Source organism: Anguilla rostrata, chromosome 2 (genome assembly GCF_018555375.3).
Source record: "Anguilla rostrata isolate EN2019 chromosome 2, ASM1855537v3, whole genome shotgun sequence".
In the NCBI taxonomy this organism is placed as follows: domain Eukaryota; kingdom Metazoa; phylum Chordata; class Actinopteri; order Anguilliformes; family Anguillidae; genus Anguilla; species Anguilla rostrata.
In genome coordinates, this window is record NC_057934.1 from 783,468 (window position 1) to 802,640 (window position 19,173).

The following is a 19,173-nucleotide window of genomic DNA, read 5'->3' on the forward strand; positions in this document are numbered from 1 at the left end:
CAGTAAAAAAACTAGCCCTTGGACTTAAGTCCAGCAATGTCCACCACTACTGAACCAAGTGTGTTCGTGTAGTGACAGGGTCTTTTCTTGAAAACAAGTTACTTCGAACACCGAAAGCTTATCGGGGTTTAATAGCTTGCATAGTAAACATGATGTGAAAATGGGTAACACAAAGGGGACTTATTTTGCACAAAGGTAATGTAATGGCTCTGAAACTCACATCTGTGCACGTGCTCTTTATTAAATCAAAACAAGACTTAGTCAACATTTCTGGACGATTCCAAAATCGTGGAAAAAAATACTAAGCACGAACAACGTGACGCCGGTGAAGTAATCTTCCTTCATAAACCTCTTGACTCACAACAAACGAATGTCGAACTTATTTCATAGCTCACCGGCTATTCATATTTTTCGACTGCCAAAAAACTCTCCAGAAAACCTACTTGAAACAGAATTTGCACTCGCTGTTTTTTTCCTATCCACTGCCTGGGTGTGTCGTTGGTGCAAGTGCCAACCAATAGTTAAAGCTTTTGTGCAGCGGGGCGGGACAAGTGGTTAAAGTGATCTCAGAATGGACCAAGAATGGGGAAAGCCACTACCAACAATGAAGTGGCGACATCCAGTCTGTGTGAACGTCTTTTCAGCGTGTGAAGCCTATTGCGATTATTTAGTTTGTCTATTCATCTGCACTAAAGCAGACAAACCGCATTTCTGACACTGTTAGATACCAGCAGCTGTATTACCCACACACTAAAGTAATGCTGTATTTAACAGTAATAGACTAATAGTTATGTAGTTTTTCCCCCACCACCATAGCAGCCATTCCTCTACGGATGGCGGAAAAAGAATCGTTCGTATTCGCTGGGGGCCCATCTTCGGCTCGGAAGATCCGGACTCCGTGATTGTTGTCATACAGCTAAAGTTACAGGCACTGTGATGACCAGGTGTGTCTGTCGGAAGCTCCGCCTTGTTTTACCTTACATGGCTATTAGACGGCGACTTGATTGACAGCGAGCAGCAGCTGCTGGGCTGCTGAGACATGGCGGAGCTTGCAGTTTTGTGGGAGAGCTCTTGAAGAGTTGCGGTACTTTGTAGCAGTTCGGTCGGCGAAGGAACGACAAAAATACTTCAGAAAAGGGCTAATGCAGTTGTAACTGCGTACGATGGAAGCGGTCAAGAAAATGGGGGAAATGTAGGACTTTCGGGACGGTGGGAAAATGTACTGCTGTTTCATAGTGCAGTCAACAGCCTTAGGCAACAAATATGGCTACTTGTGTCTCTTTCAATTTGCGATGAAAAGCTGCTCAACTCGGCCATTCATTACGATGGCTGCGGTGCCGATTTCCTAGAAGTAACCATCTAGAAGAAGTTCTTGCTTGATCGTTTTTACGGTTTTGAAGGTTTCGCTGAAGATAAGAGCGCAGAACGCAGCGAACAGCCATGGAACCTAAGCACAAAGAGTTGTTAGATCAATGCCACCAGAACTTATTGGAGTCCATTACAGATGCAGACCGGGTGGTAGAGTTGTTGGGGAAATCTGGCACCCTAAGCCCGCTGGAGAGGTATGAACTGGACAATAACTGCTCGACAAGCTCGGAGAAAGTGGACCTTCTCTTGAAGATGCTGATGAACAAGGAAAGAGACCATTTTCAGGACCTGTGTGTGGCCCTGGAAAAGACGCACCCACACCTGTGTTCAGCTCTCTTCTTGAACGGCGGGGGACCAGTGGACCATTCCTCCGGTAAGAACCGAATCCCGTAACCTCAGCAAGACCCGGTGCTGTCGAAACGGTGTCCGGGGACGGAGTGTTCATCACCACCGATTCGCGGACATGGCAGCACATCTCCACACAGCTTCTGCTAGGCACGAGAGTACGTGTTCATTCGACATGACTGTGGAGCCAGTGGAAAAAGAATACACGTATTTAACGCGGTCTGTGGTGATACGTAGAATTCCTAGGACGTCGGAAGTATTGAACTGTACGATAATGGCAGCAGCTAACATTACCTGCTAATGTAGGCTACGTGTGACCCCACCTTATATTTATTGACGTATAGGCCTGTGGTGCCTTTTAGGGTGCTTACTACGTTTCTTCCACGTCAAATGTAGATTATGGGAAACGTGTACGTGCAAAATCGTGTTTTCTGAAAGCCAGTACAAGTTTTAGGGCTAAGCCCTAACCTCTTGTGAAAGAATTCAGTGTCATCGTAGTAAGACAAAACTGGCACAATGTATTATTTGGCCAGTAAGTGTGACATGAAAAGCGAACAATACGCTCAGTGTAGCTTGCACAAAAGGCCGTTTTAACACCGATGCCTGGAACCGCTGGAACGTTTATCTGCGAATGATCCGACAGCACAACTGGCGAATAATGTGCCCGTGGAATCGATATCGGCTTGTTGATGCATATTCTGCAAAAGTTGTTTGGCTACTTAAAAAAACAAAAACAACAAAAAACACGCCTGGAGTTGAAAAACCTATGTTGCACGTCTTTAATTAGTCTAAAACGTCTTGACGTGCGTAACGCTTTATTTGATATTCTGTTCACCTAGCTTGGGTTTATGCTGATGGAAGTGTAATCTTAAAAGACGTGTTGGTAGCTTACATCAGAGTTTGCTGATGCTAAAATGTATCAATGTGTGCCTTGCTAGCTAAGCAATCGGGTTCTTAAAGTGTATTCTGATTTAATTATTTTCCTTTTGGATAAAAATAATACTGGACCCTGTACATCTGGATTTTCTTACTATTTTTCCATTTACCCAGTGGTTGTGCGGTACTGAGAGAGGAGATCATGCCGTCATAATTTCACCCAGGATGCGTGTCGGTCGCTGTGTAATTGCTGAAGCTTGTGAGTCATCCCCCAGAAAGATGTTCCCTGTTGTCTTGGCTTTCTTTGGGGTGTCTGGGAATGAGTCTGCTGGCGTGCAGTCGTTGTCTCTCGTTGGCCACTGGCATGGATAGTTCTGACAATTCAACAGGTCCAGTCTTTGCAAGTGATCATCCTCAGAAACCATCCTTATCTGCAGCTCCCTAAAATGAAACCCAAAGCACCCTAAATAAAAATAAAAAAACAGTTGGGATATGGACAGACATTTATTAGATCTTAAACAGCAATTTGTTGATAAATGGGCCAAGTGTGTTTTAAAACGGTAATGATCAAGCAACAGAAAGGTAGCCCGTCGAGATTTCTCCACATCTCCACACACGCATGGAGATGCGCTCGCGCGTACACACACACACACACACGCACACACCCAATGCAAAAGTTTATCTTGCTGGCACATTAGCATGGTGTGGTTGTCACTTGTTTTATTGATGCCCCATTTTGTTTCACCATTAATGGGCTAGGTTGGATAACTAAAGCTAGATGACCATCGCAACCTTTTCGTTCCATTATTTTTTCAGTAAAAATAACTTGGGTTGAGGCCAGTACCTAAATCATGGGTACCGACTAGATTATACAGTGTGTTCTTGGGGCTCATTTCTTAAAAGATGCTGCATAGTTGCTCTGATATTTATATTGTTTGCGGATGCATACGCACTGACTCAGTTTAGTGTCAGTGGAAAGCTTGCACTAATCAGATGACCCCTGAACACAAGAACATGGCCTGGCTAGCCATACTGAACACAAGAACATGGCCTGGCTGGCCATACTGAACACAAGAACATGGCCTGGCTGGCCATACTGAACACAAGAACATGGCCTGGCTAGCCATACTGAACATAAGAACATGGCCTGGCTAGCCATACTGAACACAAGAACATGGCCTGGCTAGCCATACTGAACACAAGAACATGGCCTGGCTAGCCATACTGAACACAAGAACATGGCCTGGCTAGCCATACTGAACACAAGAACATGGCCTGGCTAGCCATACTGAACACAAGAACATGGCCTGGCTAGCCATACTGAACACAAGAACATGGCCTGGCTAGCCATACTGAACACAAGAACATGGCCTGGCTGGCCATACTGAACACAAGAACATGGCCTGGCTGGCCATACTGAACACATAACTTAGTATGTACGAATGTAGTAATGTTACACAACAGCCAACGCCAAGCCTTGCAGCCTCTGTGTCTATTCAGCATTACTGATGGTGGCTCATAAATGAGCTTCTGTTAATTTACTGTTTCTGGATATTCCAGCAGGACTCTGCCTGTTTGTGACGCTGGTGCAGGGTGTTGGATGAGGGGCTTAAACTTTCAGCCGTAAGAACCTCTTCGCAGGTCCCTGCTGTGTGTGAACATTACTATCCTCAGTGAATGGGATTAGTGCGGTTTGCCAGCTGAGGAGGCGATAAGTGTTCCCACTTCTCAAATCTTGCCCGTCTGACTCATTTTGTCTTGTCCTGATTTTGTTTTTTTGTGAGGGTCTTGGGGAGTTGATGCAGCCCATCTGTATTTGGTTTGGCAGTGTTTGTTGACACACTCTTCTCCTTCCTGGTCCCTGTGTCAGCAAGTTCCCTTTCAGGTCTGCATCCATTGTGATGCTAAAGTCCCTAATTACTGTCTCGAGATGTGCCAGGATGGACTTTGATAGTTACTGATATGGCGTTGGGCAGGAGTTGCCATAGTGACTAGAAATAACAATTCGTTGAATTGCTGGAATGGATTGTGAGAAGAGACTTTGGCTAATTTGACGATGACCTTTATATTTGACAAGAAATAAAATCATTTTGGATTGCAGTGCTTGGATTTAATTTTCAGTTATTGGGCACAAAGTAGTGAGCTGTTTAAAAGTGTCTGCCCAAGGCCTTACTTCAGTCATTTTTATGTGAAAGTTGCCATTTGTTAATTCGTAATTTGTCTGTGTTTTTGCTCTCCTGCAGTATTCCTGTTCAGAATGGCTGTCCCCTTTCGGCTGTTCCCTGGCCGAGGTGCAGACTCATTAGGGGTGCGGGACAGGGGTGGCAGGAGGCCGCTGTGAAATTTCAGAAGGGGGCTCTAAAATGGTGCGGTCCTCATGCTCGCCATAATGGCGCTCCCCGTGTTCGCGCTTGTCCTTGTCATCGTGCTCGCTTTCTGTTTGGTCAGAAAACGCCGACCGTGGTCGAGAGGATCCAGTGTGGTACCGTCTCAGTTTGGCGAGGGCCGATGTGATTGGCTGTGTCGGGCGGCGTGGAGTTCGGTCTGTGAGGACCCCCCCCCCCCCCACCAGCTGGAAACAACATGGGCGTTTAGCGGGACAGGTGGCAGCTCAGTTAACGCTGTCAGTGCTGCGTCAGTGCTGCGTCCCGTTAGCCTGGCGCGCTCTGTTTTCCTCTCTCTAAAAGCACAAGTGGAGAATGAACGGGAGAGTGAAGATTGCAGAATGGATTAAAATCGCGCAGGAGACGCGACAGAGCGGCCAGCGGGCTCTGATCCAGAGAGTGCTCCTTCGCTCACTCAGAAGGGGCTGAGATCGATCGCTTTATAGCTGTGAAGTGTTTGTACTGTCTGTCTGTGTTGGCCTGACGCTGGTTCACGGGTTTAAGTCCTAATGTCATGCATCCAGCTGGGCACAGGCTTAAACAGACACGTCTCTGCCACACAGACTGGCACACAGACTGGCACACAGACTCTGCCACACAGACTGGCACACAGACTCTGGCATGCGGACTGGCACGCAGACTGGCACGCAGACGGCTCCATGGCTGCAGGGTTAATCATGTGAAGGACTGCAAACCCTGTCCTTTAAATACAGCCTGATAAACTGCCCCCCCAATCTCCCACGACAACCGTGCCCCTCTCTACCAGTCTGAATGTAGTCTATGGTAAAGTAACAACACGGGCTGTGTTTGTGAATACTTATGAATACGGCTGATGATGTAAAAATGCAGAAGTGCTTCAGTCGGGGTGGTTCAGGGGGGCTCCTGAGTGAAGGGCAGTGGGTTTGTTCGGAGGACTTTGTTTCCAAAGCCGCTGTAGTCTCCTTGGATACCGGTGCAGCAGGTTAAGCATTATTTAAAGACACGTTAAAACCTTTTATGCCCCTCAAAGTTGAGTGATACTGCAATATAAGGCAGTGCTTTTGCTTTTGTGGTGATATTCTTTCATGGAAAGTTTGTTTTTAAGGAACATGTGGTACACATGCCTGTTTTGCAGAAGACTGTTGCAAAATCCCAGGGATGATAGGTAAATAGGTGTCTGTTTTGAATTTGCTGGATTGCTATCATTACTGTCCACACGCTTGCTTTACAGCGTCTGAGCACCTGAGGGTGCGTTCCGACTCCCTGTGCCTTTAACTGGCACATTGCTGTGGCACAATAACCCTTTTTCAAAGTGTAATTGTAATTTATTACTTTTAAAAATAGTCACACACACATGTCTCTCTAGTGCAGCTTGTTTTGTTTAAAATGAATGGCCTAAAGTTTGTCCAAAGCCAATTTTGTGTAAGAAAACTTTAATATTCGAGACGAGGGGGAGAGTCCTTCATTCAGTAATGACTAGTGAACATAACGCCAATAGTATTTGCACACGGAGCGAAACACATTTGCCCTTCATAGCCGAAATCGTCTGGCTAACAGATGATTGATGTGTTCGTACTGCACCATTCCTGGGTGTTCTCAGCATTTCTAGGTGTTCTCCAGACTCAGCACAAGCATTGGGGAACTGGCAGCCCGTCTTTACCCCTCTGCTGCTCCCGCTGTTGGAAGTCTGTTCCTAGTGTAGATTAGCACTGGTTTAGAAAGCAAGACACTCTGCACCAGGCTGTGCTAATGTGCAGAGAGAGTCTCAGCTGGTTCCCCTGCCCCTCGGTCTCTGATGTTCTCATTTGCTGTAACTTTATAGAGAGTGTATCACTTAACGGCTATTAATCTGGCAGGAGACGTAAGGGACTGATTCTTGTGCTCTAGACTGTTTTATAATCTGTCGCTTTTCGGGAATAAAGTTGCTTTGCTGATCAATATCAGTACATGCTAGAGGTACGGCTTTCAGTGACGAATCGAGGTGATGCGCCAGGACTGGAATAGTGGTTTGCTCACTCATATGGCACACAGCTCTCACCCTCGTGAAAAGAGCGGGAAAAGGTCAGCTGACGGGATGAACGCTCATTCAGCTGAGTGTTCCGTTTGTGTGGTAAACACATGCAGCGGCGGACCAATCACGCGGTGCTTCAGTCTGCCATAATTATAACTGAGATGTTAATTACTCATATTAGAGCCTAATTAGACCCCATTTACAGGCCTGGGCATATTAGAAGTTGGCATATTGGTTTATTTAGAGGAATTAATGCTCTCTCCGGTGAAGCTTTAGCAGGGTTTGGTCCACAGTAGTGTGAAGGGTCCATCAGGCCAATGCACGTGCGTTTTAGTCTCAAATGGCCTGAAACGATTAACGTCTCGGAAAAAAAAAACGGGCATATTAATAGGAGAAAGGCCTGAACAAATAGGAAAAGCGCTCCTGTGCCAGTTTCCTGCTGGGGGTTATTTGCAGGAGAGCCCTGCGCTGCAGCACAGTGAGCGCTTAGGAGAGACGGTTTGGATGGAAAGCTGTGTGCATATCTATTTCACCCACTTTACCCGAGCCTGTTTACACCCTCCCAGCGTCCCGTCAGAGCAGCGCTTCTGCCCCCTTTCACTAGCGCTGGACCACTCATCCTGTGGGTCAGACAGCGACAGGTAAATCACCTGGCTGATCTTACTGGGCGGTGCGGTGACAGGTAAATCACCTGGCTGATCTTACTGGGCGGTGCGGTGACAGGTAAATCACCTGGCTGATCTTACTGGGTGGTGCGGTGACAGGTAAATCACCTGGCTGATCTTACTGGGTGGTGCGGTGACAGGTAGATCACCTGGCTGATCTTACTGGGTGGTGCGGTGACAGTAACACTGGTGACGGCCCTGAATACATCTGCCATTGGTCCGCCGCTCTGCAACACCTGTGACCGGCAGGTGCACTTCCTGTGGATCTGACGCAGGCACTTCTGGATCGTGACGCAGTGCACTTCTTGATCTGCCGCGTGCCTCCGTGACACGCTCGCCATCCGCGGCCCCTGCCCTGGGCCGCCACTGCGCTGAGAAACGGCGCCTTAGCAGGATGTGCCGCCTGGCAGCTGCTGTTTGACCGAACGCTTTGCAAACAGAGAGCTGGCTTTCCGGTCATGACTGCATCACCTGCGCATGTAGGACAGAAGCAGAGCTGCAGCCGTACCCTCACTCTTCACCAGCAGCTGCGCAGCACAGCGTCTTCCCCTCAGATGGGGGAGAACCATGCGCGTCATTCTGCAGAAGGTGTCACATCCACTGCAGCCTGTTTGTGTGGAAATATCCATCCAGCTCTGCACTCAGACTTCAGGACCAATGCAGGAGAACAAACGGTTGTGTAGCACACACAAGCAAACGCACACACACACACACAACCGCTACCACTCTTCCACTCTCACATGGTGAGCTGGCTGATCTGCATATGAGTGAAACCTGGGATAAATTGCTCTCAGAAGCTAAAGCAAGTGCATTACAGTAAAAGCTCTCATACAGTTCATGGCTGAGACGAGTGTATTGATCCATCAATACATCAAATTGGTGAGGAAAAGAATATTGACAGGAAGTGTTTGGTTTTGCCTGCTCAGCAAGATGGCGGTCCCTTGGGAGGAACAGGCAAACATTCTTCCTGACATGAGTATTAAACAAAAACAAAGCAATGCCTCTGTGATTAGAGTTAATTAACTAACTGTAAAAAAACTGTAATCCACAGTTTCTTATAAAAATCTTTTGGAGATTTTATCGCTGAAATTGATGCTGTCTGGGTTACAAAAGTCAAAATTGCCTTTGTGGTTTAGGCATGGCCTCAGGTTCTGGACAGATTTTGGTTCTTATCCCCCCAGAGTGTGTAACAGAGAGAAAAGCTCACAAGTCTGAGAACTACAAGGCTGTGACCACTAGCTGAGGGAAATTCAGTCTGGGTGAAATGGTTAAGATTGAACTCTGCGGGACGTGTGGCAAATTGCTCCCTTTTATGAAGCTTTTAGTTGTAGGCTGTTGTTTTTCTCCTGTTCACTGCGCGATCCTGCTGAATTCATTAACTCCATTGCGTTAATGGCGGTGTGAGTGTGTTTAGCATAGTGGTGAGTTAAAGGCTGTTGTTTCCCTGGGTGAACACGGTCCCGGCCCAGCCCAGCCCAGCCATCCACACAGAACTGTGAAAGCTCGCCGACTCGTTACTGATCCCCCCCCCCCCCCTTTCCCGATGACATCATCTACCGAGTAACTACCCTGTAGTGCAGACTGAGGCCTTCTTAAAGGGATAGTACCGCGCTAATATTGAAGGTCATCTAATTGGCCGTTTTATTGTATTTGGTTTTCCACAGGTGAAGAAGGTGCATATAATAAAAAGCCTGTGAATAACGATGTACAGACGGTAACATTTTAATACTAATTGAATTGTAATACTTTAATGTCAAGTCACCTCTCATTTCTCTCCCATTTCCATCCTGTAGGATTTTTTTTGCTTTTATTTCCTTGTTAGTCGGCGCTAAATCCTCTGATTTTATTTCTCAGCGTGTGGCCTGTCCCTCGGAATCCCGTTTGCATCCTTGGAAGGTAGTCGGAACAATATCCCTTTTTCTGCGGATGTGTTTAGGGTTAAAGCTCTTAAAGCCGCGCGCGCTGCAGAGGTAGAGTTAGCATGGCTGCAGAGGTAGAGAGTTCTGCTCTATCGGCAAGGGGGCGTGTCCCAGAGTGCCATGTAACCCCGCCCCCCGGAGCGTAGCGTAGCCCCGCCCCCCGGAGCGTAGCGTAGCCCCGCCCCCCGGAGCGTAGCGTAGCCCCGCCCCCCGGAGCGTAGCGTAGCCCCGCCCCCCGGAGCGCAGCGTAGCCCCGCCCCCCAGAGTGCCGGGCTGGCGTCGAGCGAGCGCTCCGCTCCCCTTGGCTCACGGCGGTCAGAGGGAAAAGCCGCGCTCGGCCGCTGAATAGATCTGCAGAGGACTTGGCTTCGCCTGCCGCTGGAACGTGGGAGGCCACACGTAGCCCGGCCTCTCTGTGCCGCTGGCGGAAATACTTTTCTGCTTCTTAGGCTGACACCCTCCATCGCTGGATCCAGGTCAAAAATTCTGGGCAGTTTATTCCCCGTTAAGTGTGTTTTATTTCCCCGAGTGAAAGTTTGTGTGTGTGTGCGCGGTGTGTTTGGTGTGAGGTCATGTGATACAGAGCAAGCTGATGCCCATAGGCGTGCACGTTTGCAAACTGAGTGTGTACACCCTGTACTTCATCACAAAATACTTCCCTGTTTTAAAATATTCCTTTGAACAGTGAAGAGCGAGCCAGGCCTGGTGCCAGAGGTGATTAAACTGTGCAGATCATTCCTGCAAATGCACTTCCTGACTGGCTTAACGTACCAGATGTGGGCGTATCAGCCCACCAGACCAGGCCCCTCCTTCTCCTCTGATAAACGGGGTGACCCCCCCCCCCCCACCCCCAAACTTTTTCGGTCCTACAATAAAGTTCAGTTTACACTAAATAAACGTAGCATTCATGGTGCGTCATGCTCAGCTGAATCCGTTGGGAAGGAGACATTAACGTGAAATGCAATGAGGATTGAAGCTTTGCAATATTAAAATATCCAAATGTACCGGAATCGCATTCGGTTTGGAAAGAACTCATAATTCGGGGGCATTTGAGCACAAATGCGATTACGGTCATCCCGGATCTGACCGGCTGAACGCACAGCGACGGGGTCCCGTTAGCCCGGGGCTCGCAGGTTAATCTCGCGCTAACCGCGGGGAAAGTGCGTTCGCTTCTGGCTCGGCGGAGCCGGGCTGGCTGCCTGCGGCTCCTGTCAGACTGTGGGAGGCAGCGCGGCTGTTTGCCCGCCGATTGATTCCTGTTCTGGCTGTCTCTCCCCGTGCCTTCGCTGCGTAAATCAGGTCCCGTATTTATCCTGCAAATGCGCGTCTGCCGCATCGTGCTTGGCTTGTCGTCTGAATTTCTTTTTCTTGATTTAGTGTTTTTCTGATTTAAAAAAAAAAAAAAAAGCTAATGACTAGATTGCGATGCAAAGTCAAAACAATACTTTTGAAAGAACACAATACTAATTAACGCAGCTGAGGAGGAAGACTAAGAGAGGACAAAGACATTGTTCAAGCCAAGATTACTGTATTAGGCTTCATGACAAAGAATATTTGTGTTGTGTTTTTGAATTCCTTTTTCTGATCGAATATTGATTTATGATTCTATGGTAAAATTTCCGTTCTGCAAAAAAAAAAAAAAAAAGGTTTATATCTTCACACTTTGTGTCTTTGCACTTTTGTTTTTGAACTTTGTAGCTGGCTTGGTGGTGATGGGGGAAGTTGCAGATTTAAAGTTTTCAAATATCTGAGGCTGGGAAAGCCTGGCTTTTTGAATTGTGTGGGGGAAAAATATTTGGCAATCTTGCTTTGATAGTCACCGCATGAAGGAGGCGATCTGGTGTTCTTCCTGCCAAGCTTGGAGGTCTCTTGTTCCCTTTGTGGCTTCTGTCAGTCTTAATAAAGTCAATTTCATTCCTTGGCCAAAATAAGCAGTTGCTGAAATTTTTCTCAGATTATTTTGTGTGGCAGTTGGGCTACTGTTGGAGAGAGTGTTGTTGTAGTGTCGCTTGGTGCCATGTTTGAGTGGTTACAGACAGCTCAAGGCCGAATGTAGCCATTTTGTAAGAAAGCAGCAGATGTGTAGGCTTAGATGTGTAAGGACACACAGCTCGCTCTGGTTTTGGGCCCGGATGGGTGTGCTGGACCCAGGGTCTTTGGGGAAAGTCTGGCTGTCGGATGGCTTGTGTCTGCAGACTGGGGATTGAGACGGATTGTAAGATGAGTGAAAAACATGGCGTACCCCTTTCATCTGCCCCCTCTGGTGGATCAGGGGACTGCACTCTGCCTGTGAGAATCTCCTCAGCCTTGCATTGGTAATCCTGATTGAGTTTTTAGTTTCTCCTCTTCTTCATGCACTCTGGCCACTGTGCTGGTCTTCTGTGATTCCAGGCCTAATTGGTGTTGAGCGTCTGGATGCGTGTTCTTGATAACACAGTTTTGTGTTGGTGCTCTGTGCCTAATGGGTGCTCTGATGTGATCAGACTCGGCTCACTTTAAAAAGCTTCAGCTCGCTGCAGGTTGACCTTCTTTTTTAGCGTTAGATTTTTCGCACCCTGGTCCGTCGCTGGGGAATGTATAGCGCACCGCTCTGTCACACTAAACGCAGAACTGGCACAGCTCTCTCTGAGATGAATGGCAGTAATAGATTACCCCTTCATATGGGACGGAGAGAGCAGAGGTGGATTTCCTCATTTTATATCCCTGTCCTCTCAATCTCTCACTGCACCGGGTGCTGCGCGGGTTCATATCGCTGTTCTCAATTCCCTCTTCAGACCCCCCCGTGAATTTACATTCCTACTGGAGCACACGCGACACGGAAGCCTTCCACCGTCATACGTGTGCGCGAGCGAATTTACATTCCTACTGGAGCACACACCACACGGAAGCCTTCCGCCGTCATACGTGTGCGCGAGCGGATGTTCGGTCTCGCCGGCGGGGTCGGGCTGAATGGGTCGGATGTTCGGTCTGGCCGGCGGGGTTGGGCTGAATGGGTCGGATGTTCGGTCTCGCCGGCGGGGTTGGGCTGAATGGGTCGGATGTTCGGTCTCGCCGGCGGGGTAGGGCTGAATGGGTCGGGTGTTCGGTCTCGCCGGCGGGGTCGGGCTGAACGGGTCGGGTGTTTACCGCTCTTTGGGCCTGTGAATGCCGGCCCTTCACCGCTCCTCCGAGAGCAGAATCCCGCTCTTCATTTCCTCAGTTTGCTCAACTTCTGAACCCTGGAGAACATCGCCGCCGCCAGACAAAGATGCTTTTGTCTCGTGGGGAACTGCAGAGCCAGTTGTGACTCACACATGGAACACAACTTGGTGAAGCTGCTTGTTTGATCCGCACAAACGCCTGTGAGAATCGCGAGGGGCTCGCGCGTCCCCTTCAGCGCGCGTTTCGGCTGTCAGCGTAAACGGAAGTGCTCCTTCACACGCCTCCACACCAGCCAGCTCTTCTTGCTGAAAAATGAGTGCAGTGCATTACATTACATTACATTACATTCATTTGGCAGACGCTTTTATCCAAAGCGACGTACAAGAAGTGCATTTTCATGATCGTAGACAACTGCATTATGGGCCATGGTGTTTTAAGGCATTACAGTGCATTATGGGCCATGGTGTTTTCTGCACTCCCCACATTGTGGCCATTAGACTCTCCTTGGAGGGATCAGCCAGCCAAGTGTAGTTCCTCCTCTCCTCTCTATCTCTCCCGCTGCTCGATCTGGAACCCTGTCTTCAGGAGCACGACCTTCTGGTCTGGAGAAACCAGGTGGCTCTAAGTAAATTCCTTCAGATGCTCTTTGGTTTGGGAAACATTTAGATTTTTGTCCTTCAGGTCCTAAGTCCTGTGATGCGGGCCTTGCAGAACTCAGCTTAACTTAAGAAGCTCCTTAATGAGTCACGATCACGTCTCCGTCTCCACGTCGCGTTTCTCAGCCAGGAAGCGCGATGCCAGAACTCTCCGTCTCCATGCTGCTCTGAGAGTGATGACTGTTACAGTTACATTATTATTATTATTATTGTATTATAATGCCTTATTATATGTAGACAGTAGTAATATAAGCAAAGCTTGCTTATGAACACCATGGTCTTGTAATAGCAGCAATGCACTTTTTAAAATGCACCTAAAAATGATTTCCACCTTTCTGAAAGCTGGCCCTTAGTTTGGATGCGTGCATTACCTGATTAGCAGAGCTCGAGTCATTTTCTGGAACACAAACATTTGGTTTTGCTCAGTTTGTGGAAAGTTAAAGGGAAGAAGAAGACTGCTGTTGATGATAATCGCTTGCAGTCAAACCGCTTCTCTGGAAGGGGAAATGATCTCATTCTGAGGGGCTAGCTTCGGCAACAGCTGTGTCAAAACACTATTTTTATATCCTTTACGAATTGTAGTTCCGGCTCATGGAATTATCTGAAGGATTACTGCAGTAAGAGTTCTGGAGGCGAAGCTGTTTTTTTGTGTAAAGCAGTAAAACTGCAGGCTTAGGCCCGAGTCATCTCCTGCAGCACAGGCATCACACTGATATGAAGGGCCGTGGAAAGAACATCTAAAAACCCCTCGTGCCAGCCCGCATCCTTACGGGCCCTCTGTGTATAAAGAGTTCACTCTTCTAAAGGTCCTGCCGGCGGCATGTGTACGCAGCGCAGTGTAATTATGATTTCCGGTCCAGATTGAATGACCGTGTCCAAAATTTACAAAGGTCCATGGAATGAGTTTTCCCTTTCCTGAGCCGAGTGACCCTGAACTGCTTTTTACGTTGATTTCTTTTTTCAACGTCAAGAATTTGGTATGAACATGTGAACGGCAGAAAAACATAACTTTAGATACCCCTCCAAAAAGAATGGGCTCTGTCACCAGCTCTCCCGTGTGACTGCTGAGCCTTCTCCCCAGCACAGGTCCAGGTATATCACCTGCACCTTTATAAACCACAAACCCTGGTATATTGACATAACTTCAAAGCTCTTAACCTGTTCGTTTGGGTGAATATAGTTCTTCAAAAGCGACCTTTTGTTTCACAATGTTTCACGAAGTTTGGTTTGGTGTCGGTTAATGTCACAATTTTGTGATTGCTGCAGACGTACTTAAAATATCAGACTGTCAATGTCCTTGTTCTCCTTGCAGCTACTAATAATGAACTATTATATTATAGCCGTAATCTCAAAGCACTGGTGGAAATGGGAGGAACTCTCATATGTAGCACCTGTCTGTAGAGACCCAACACAGAGGAACACTGGATGAAGAGGAGTGTGGACCTAGTTTTAACGTCTCAGGGTGTTTATACGTGTCACACACATGCTGATATCTCACATTTAACTGAATGAAGTGACAGAAGGCTTATTGTGCCTCTTATGAATATGATTTTTGTGTATTTTATATAAATCACAAAAAAGTCACGTGCTGGGGCAGCTGTTGGTAGAAAATGTTGCAGATGCTGCTGCATGATCATATTTTATATTATTCTGGTTTCTGCCTGTGAATAACGCCTTTGGGGGAAAAAGAAAAACATTCAAACAAGCTGGGAATTTGTAGGAATATAAAGCTGGATTTATCTGGTTTTCATTCACCCCAAGGACAAAAAAAATCGTTGAAGTGTGCTTATTTTATTGTGAACATCAGCAAGATCACTGAAGTCCTGTTGGGAAATGTACAAGTAATAAAGTACCTTTATTGCTTTCTGTGGAATCTGGTTTAATGAATTGTTGCAAATTATTAGATTGCCTCTAAATTGAAATTGCTTTTGCATAGTGTATTTTAATGCAGTTTTAGGCAAAGAGATGATCTTCTATGACTACCTCTGATAAGTGCTACTACATAGGCTAGGCTATTTCTTCTTAACACGTGTGGTTTGTCCCGACAAGAATCTTGGGAAGAGTACAATGTTAATACGGCCAGAACTGTGAAGCTTAGGAGTGGGCTGTTTCCTTGGGCAGTGTGACTTCTCTGATGAACAAGAAGTTTTGGACAATATAACAGTTTCCTTTGAATGTAACCCCCCCCCTTTCCCCATGTGCCTATGAGGACTTTGGGTCACCCGTATGATGCACCTGACCCAGCCCTTTTCGCAGTGGTTCACGGCAGTGATAGCAGACGCTAAAGCAGTACTGTCCCACTGTAGCAGTACTGTCCCACTAAGGCAGCACTGTCCCGCTCTAGCAGCGCTGTCCCACTATAGCATCACTGTCCCCCTGTAGCAGCACTGTCCCCCTGTAGCAGCACTGTCCCACTATAGCAGCACTGTCCCCCTGTAGCAGTACTGTCCCGCTGTAGCAGTACTGTCCCACTAAAGCAGCACTGTCCCGCTCTAGCAGCGCTGTCCCGCTGTAGCAGCACTGTCCCGCTCTAGCAGCACTGTCCCGCTCTAGCAGTGCTGTCCCACTAAAGCAGCACTGTCCCGCTCTAGCAGCGCTGTCCCGCTGTAGCAGCACTGTCCCGCTCTAGCAGCGCTGTCCCACTAAAGCAGCACTGTCCCGCTCTAGCAGCGCTGTCCCGCTGTAGCAGCACTGTCCCGCTGTAGCAGCACTGTCCCGCTGTAGCAGCACTGTCCCACTGTAGCAGCACTGTCCCGCTCTAGCAGCGCTGTCCACTAAAGCAGCACTGTCCCGCTCTAGCAGCCTTCTGCATTACAGCCTGTCCCCCCGCTTGTAGCAGTACTGTCCCACTAAAGCAGCACTGTCCCACTGTAGCAGCGCTGTCCCACTGTAGCAGCACTGTCCCGCTCTAGCAGCGCTGTCCCGCTCTAGCAGCGCTGTCCCGCTGTAGCAGCACTGTCCCGCTGTAGCAGCACTGTCCCGCTGTAGCAGCACTGTCCCGCTGTAGCAGCGCTGTCCCACTAAAGCAGCACTGTCCCGCTCTAGCAGCGCTGTCCCGCTGTAGCAGTGCTGTCCCGCTGTACCCCGCTCAGGAGCGCTCGGACTGCGGCCGCTGTGGGAGAGCTGCGTACAGCGCCAGGGTCACATGCCTTCCCAGAAGCAGCGTGTGGTCGGTTCCTGTGAACCTTGCCCATTGTGACGCTGTCTGGCCCAGCAGACTCATGGGAAACTGCGGGCAGTCGGAACAAAGAACGGCTGATCCATGGGATGCCTCCAGTCCAGGAGCACATCGCTCTCGCTTTCAGGAGCCTGATAGAAAAAGAGGGGGGGGGGGGTTTGTAAACTGGGCTCGTTCCAGTTTTAATCAAACAGCAGGCGGGAGCCCTGCCAGCGTGGGTTTGATTTAAGGCAGAGAGATGTGGGTAAACAGAAGCGCTTTTGGGCTCCGTCCGTAGCCCGAGCGCTAGGCCAGCTACGTCAGGGACAGAGGCTGAAGCTGAATCATGGCTGGTCCCCACTACGGCGCTGAAGCTGATCTATACTGAAAAAAGCTTCAGGGTTTGAGGGCATGCGCTAGCCCACCTCCCACATCTGGATTTCCCCTTTTAAAGTGCTGTCCACGTTCACGTGCGCAATTTTAATTTCTCAAGATGGTCAAACACGTGTTGTGCTTTCTAAGAGAAAGCTAACATTGCTGGGAAAACCCAGAGGGTATGAGCACACTGCCTGGTGACTGATTTTAACAGAAAGGCCAGCTCGCGGGGAAATGTGTACAGCGTCAGAGCTGTGTGCGCTCATCCATGACCACCCAGAAACCCGACGAGCAGGGCGTCGTACATCACGACAGTGTCAGGCTTTCCAAACGAACACAGAGTTGTAACCTCCAAACACGTTTATATCCGGTAACACCAAACGCTGTCAGATTTAAGACCGTAGCAGCTTCAAAGGGTTCAGCTGATTTCAGTGAAACCTTCGGCAACCACAGATTTATTTGAACATTGAAATTCTAACGGTTTACGCACTTCATTAAAATTGGATTCTGAGATTGTAACGCTCTTCATTTCTGTTGTCCTCATTTTCCTTTGAAGTGTGAATTTTATCTCAAACGCGTATGAATGGAAGTATGAATGTAACCCACAGATGATATTTTACACGGTGCTTTCCTGTTTTAAACGCGTGTCTTTGAGTAATCATTGCAGCCCGTCAGTGCACATTTTCGTTTGCTGCTTCTCTATCAGCGTTCAGTGGAAAGTCAAATAGGGTATAAAACGTGTGCGAGCGCTTCTCTCAAAGACCAAAGTTCACAACGACAAGTTCGGGTTCAGACCTGCGTCGGCTGAGCGCAGCGCTGCCACCGTGTGACTGTAAGGCTGGGGGAGTGGCCTGATGCCCCACTGCTGCACGTGCTGTTCCAGAGCCATCCTAAATCGCCGTGCGTCTTTCCAGCCCGTCCGGTGGGCTCAAGTGCACAACTGTGGCCCCAGACAATCCACCGGCTGCATCCTGCTCCGATACTTTATTTAAACACGCTATGATTAATTCAGAGATGTGCTCTCAAGACCTGGTTGTTTGTGTAGCCTAAGTGAAGTAATCTCGGGTTTTAAAAATGAATGTGCTCATCTTCCATCCGGGGGATTATTGTATCTGAATGCGGGGGGGGGGGGGTCGTTCCCTTGGTAACGCTGCTGCAGGTGGGTAAAATGGCTATGCGTCTTCTGTTGGCCTGAGTAATATGGCTCTGTGTATTTAAGCGATCCCGTGTGACCCAAACGAACTGGTGAAAATTCCCATGCTGCCTTGCTGCCGCTGTAACCGTAGACGCTCAGATGTGATCTGATTTGCTCTGAGCTGATTGGCTGGTGATTAATTAGAGGGCATTATAAGGCATCTGCAGCCGCGGAGGCTCTCTGGAGCTCAGCAGCGGTGAGTCTGAGCGTGAGTCTGAGCGTGCGTCTGAGCGTGCGTCTGAGCGTGCGTCTGAGCGTGCGTCTGAGCGTGCGTCTGAGCGTGCGTCTGAGCGTGCGTCTGAGCGTGCGTCTGAGCGTGAGTCATCGTTAGCGGGATGAGTCTAAGTTTGTTCCGGAGCGCCAGGTTTTACCCCCCCGCCCCCCCTGGCCCGGGGACCGTGGGGCTTTGAGAGCGGGTCACTGCGGTGTTTCGGGAATGTTTCCCCGGGTGATGCTTTGCCCCGGCTCGGGGCTTACTGGGTGCCAGTTCCAATGCCCAGAAGCGCAGACCGGCATATTGGCTGGCCTTGAAACGCCTGTGGGGGCCGGTGGGGGCCGGTGGGGGCCGGTGGGGGCCTGTGGGGGCCTGTGGGGGCCTGTGGGGGCCTGTGGGGGCCTGTGGGGCTTGGGGCCTGTGGGGGCCTGTGGGGGCCTGTGGGGGCCTGTGGGGGCCGGTGGGGGCCGGTGGGGGCCGGTGGGGGCCGAGTAGAGTCTGTGGGGGTCAGAGGGGAACCAGGTCTCCTGCTTGGTTTTACTGGATATTAAACAAATGGAGTTCCAGCCTTGATATTTTCTCTCTGCTTTGGAGAATAGTTTTTTTTTCTTTATCTGGGCTCCATCCAGGATTCAGATGGAGTCTGCTGCTCCCTCCTCCGTCGCCTTAATCGTTTAATCGCCCTGCAATATGGCTGCTAATGTGTCTTCTCATTTAGCGGCACTGCGATTGGAACAGACTCCTGATCCCGTGCTCCTGTGGGGCTCTCTCTCCATGTCCACAGAAGGGGGGGGGGGTGGGGCAGTGGTGATCAGAGTATTTTAGGGAGGGGTTGGTACAGATTTTGCACCGCGTTTGTCTGCTCTTCCCGGTTCTCTGCGTGGGGAT

At 49.0% G+C, this 19,173-nt stretch overlaps 1 protein-coding gene across 1 annotated transcript in view; it reads left to right on the forward strand.

Annotated features, from left to right (window-relative positions):
- Positions 1-626: 626 nt before the first annotated feature.
- The window catches only part of dlg5a (discs, large homolog 5a (Drosophila)), a 50,526-nt gene continuing 31,979 nt past the window's right edge, over positions 627-19,173 (forward strand). Inside the window, exon 1 of the mRNA XM_064314564.1 lies at positions 627-1,741. Coding sequence (XP_064170634.1) covers positions 1,441-1,741 — 301 coding nt within the window. The 5' untranslated portion in view covers positions 627-1,440. The remainder of the gene's footprint in view (positions 1,742-19,173) is intronic.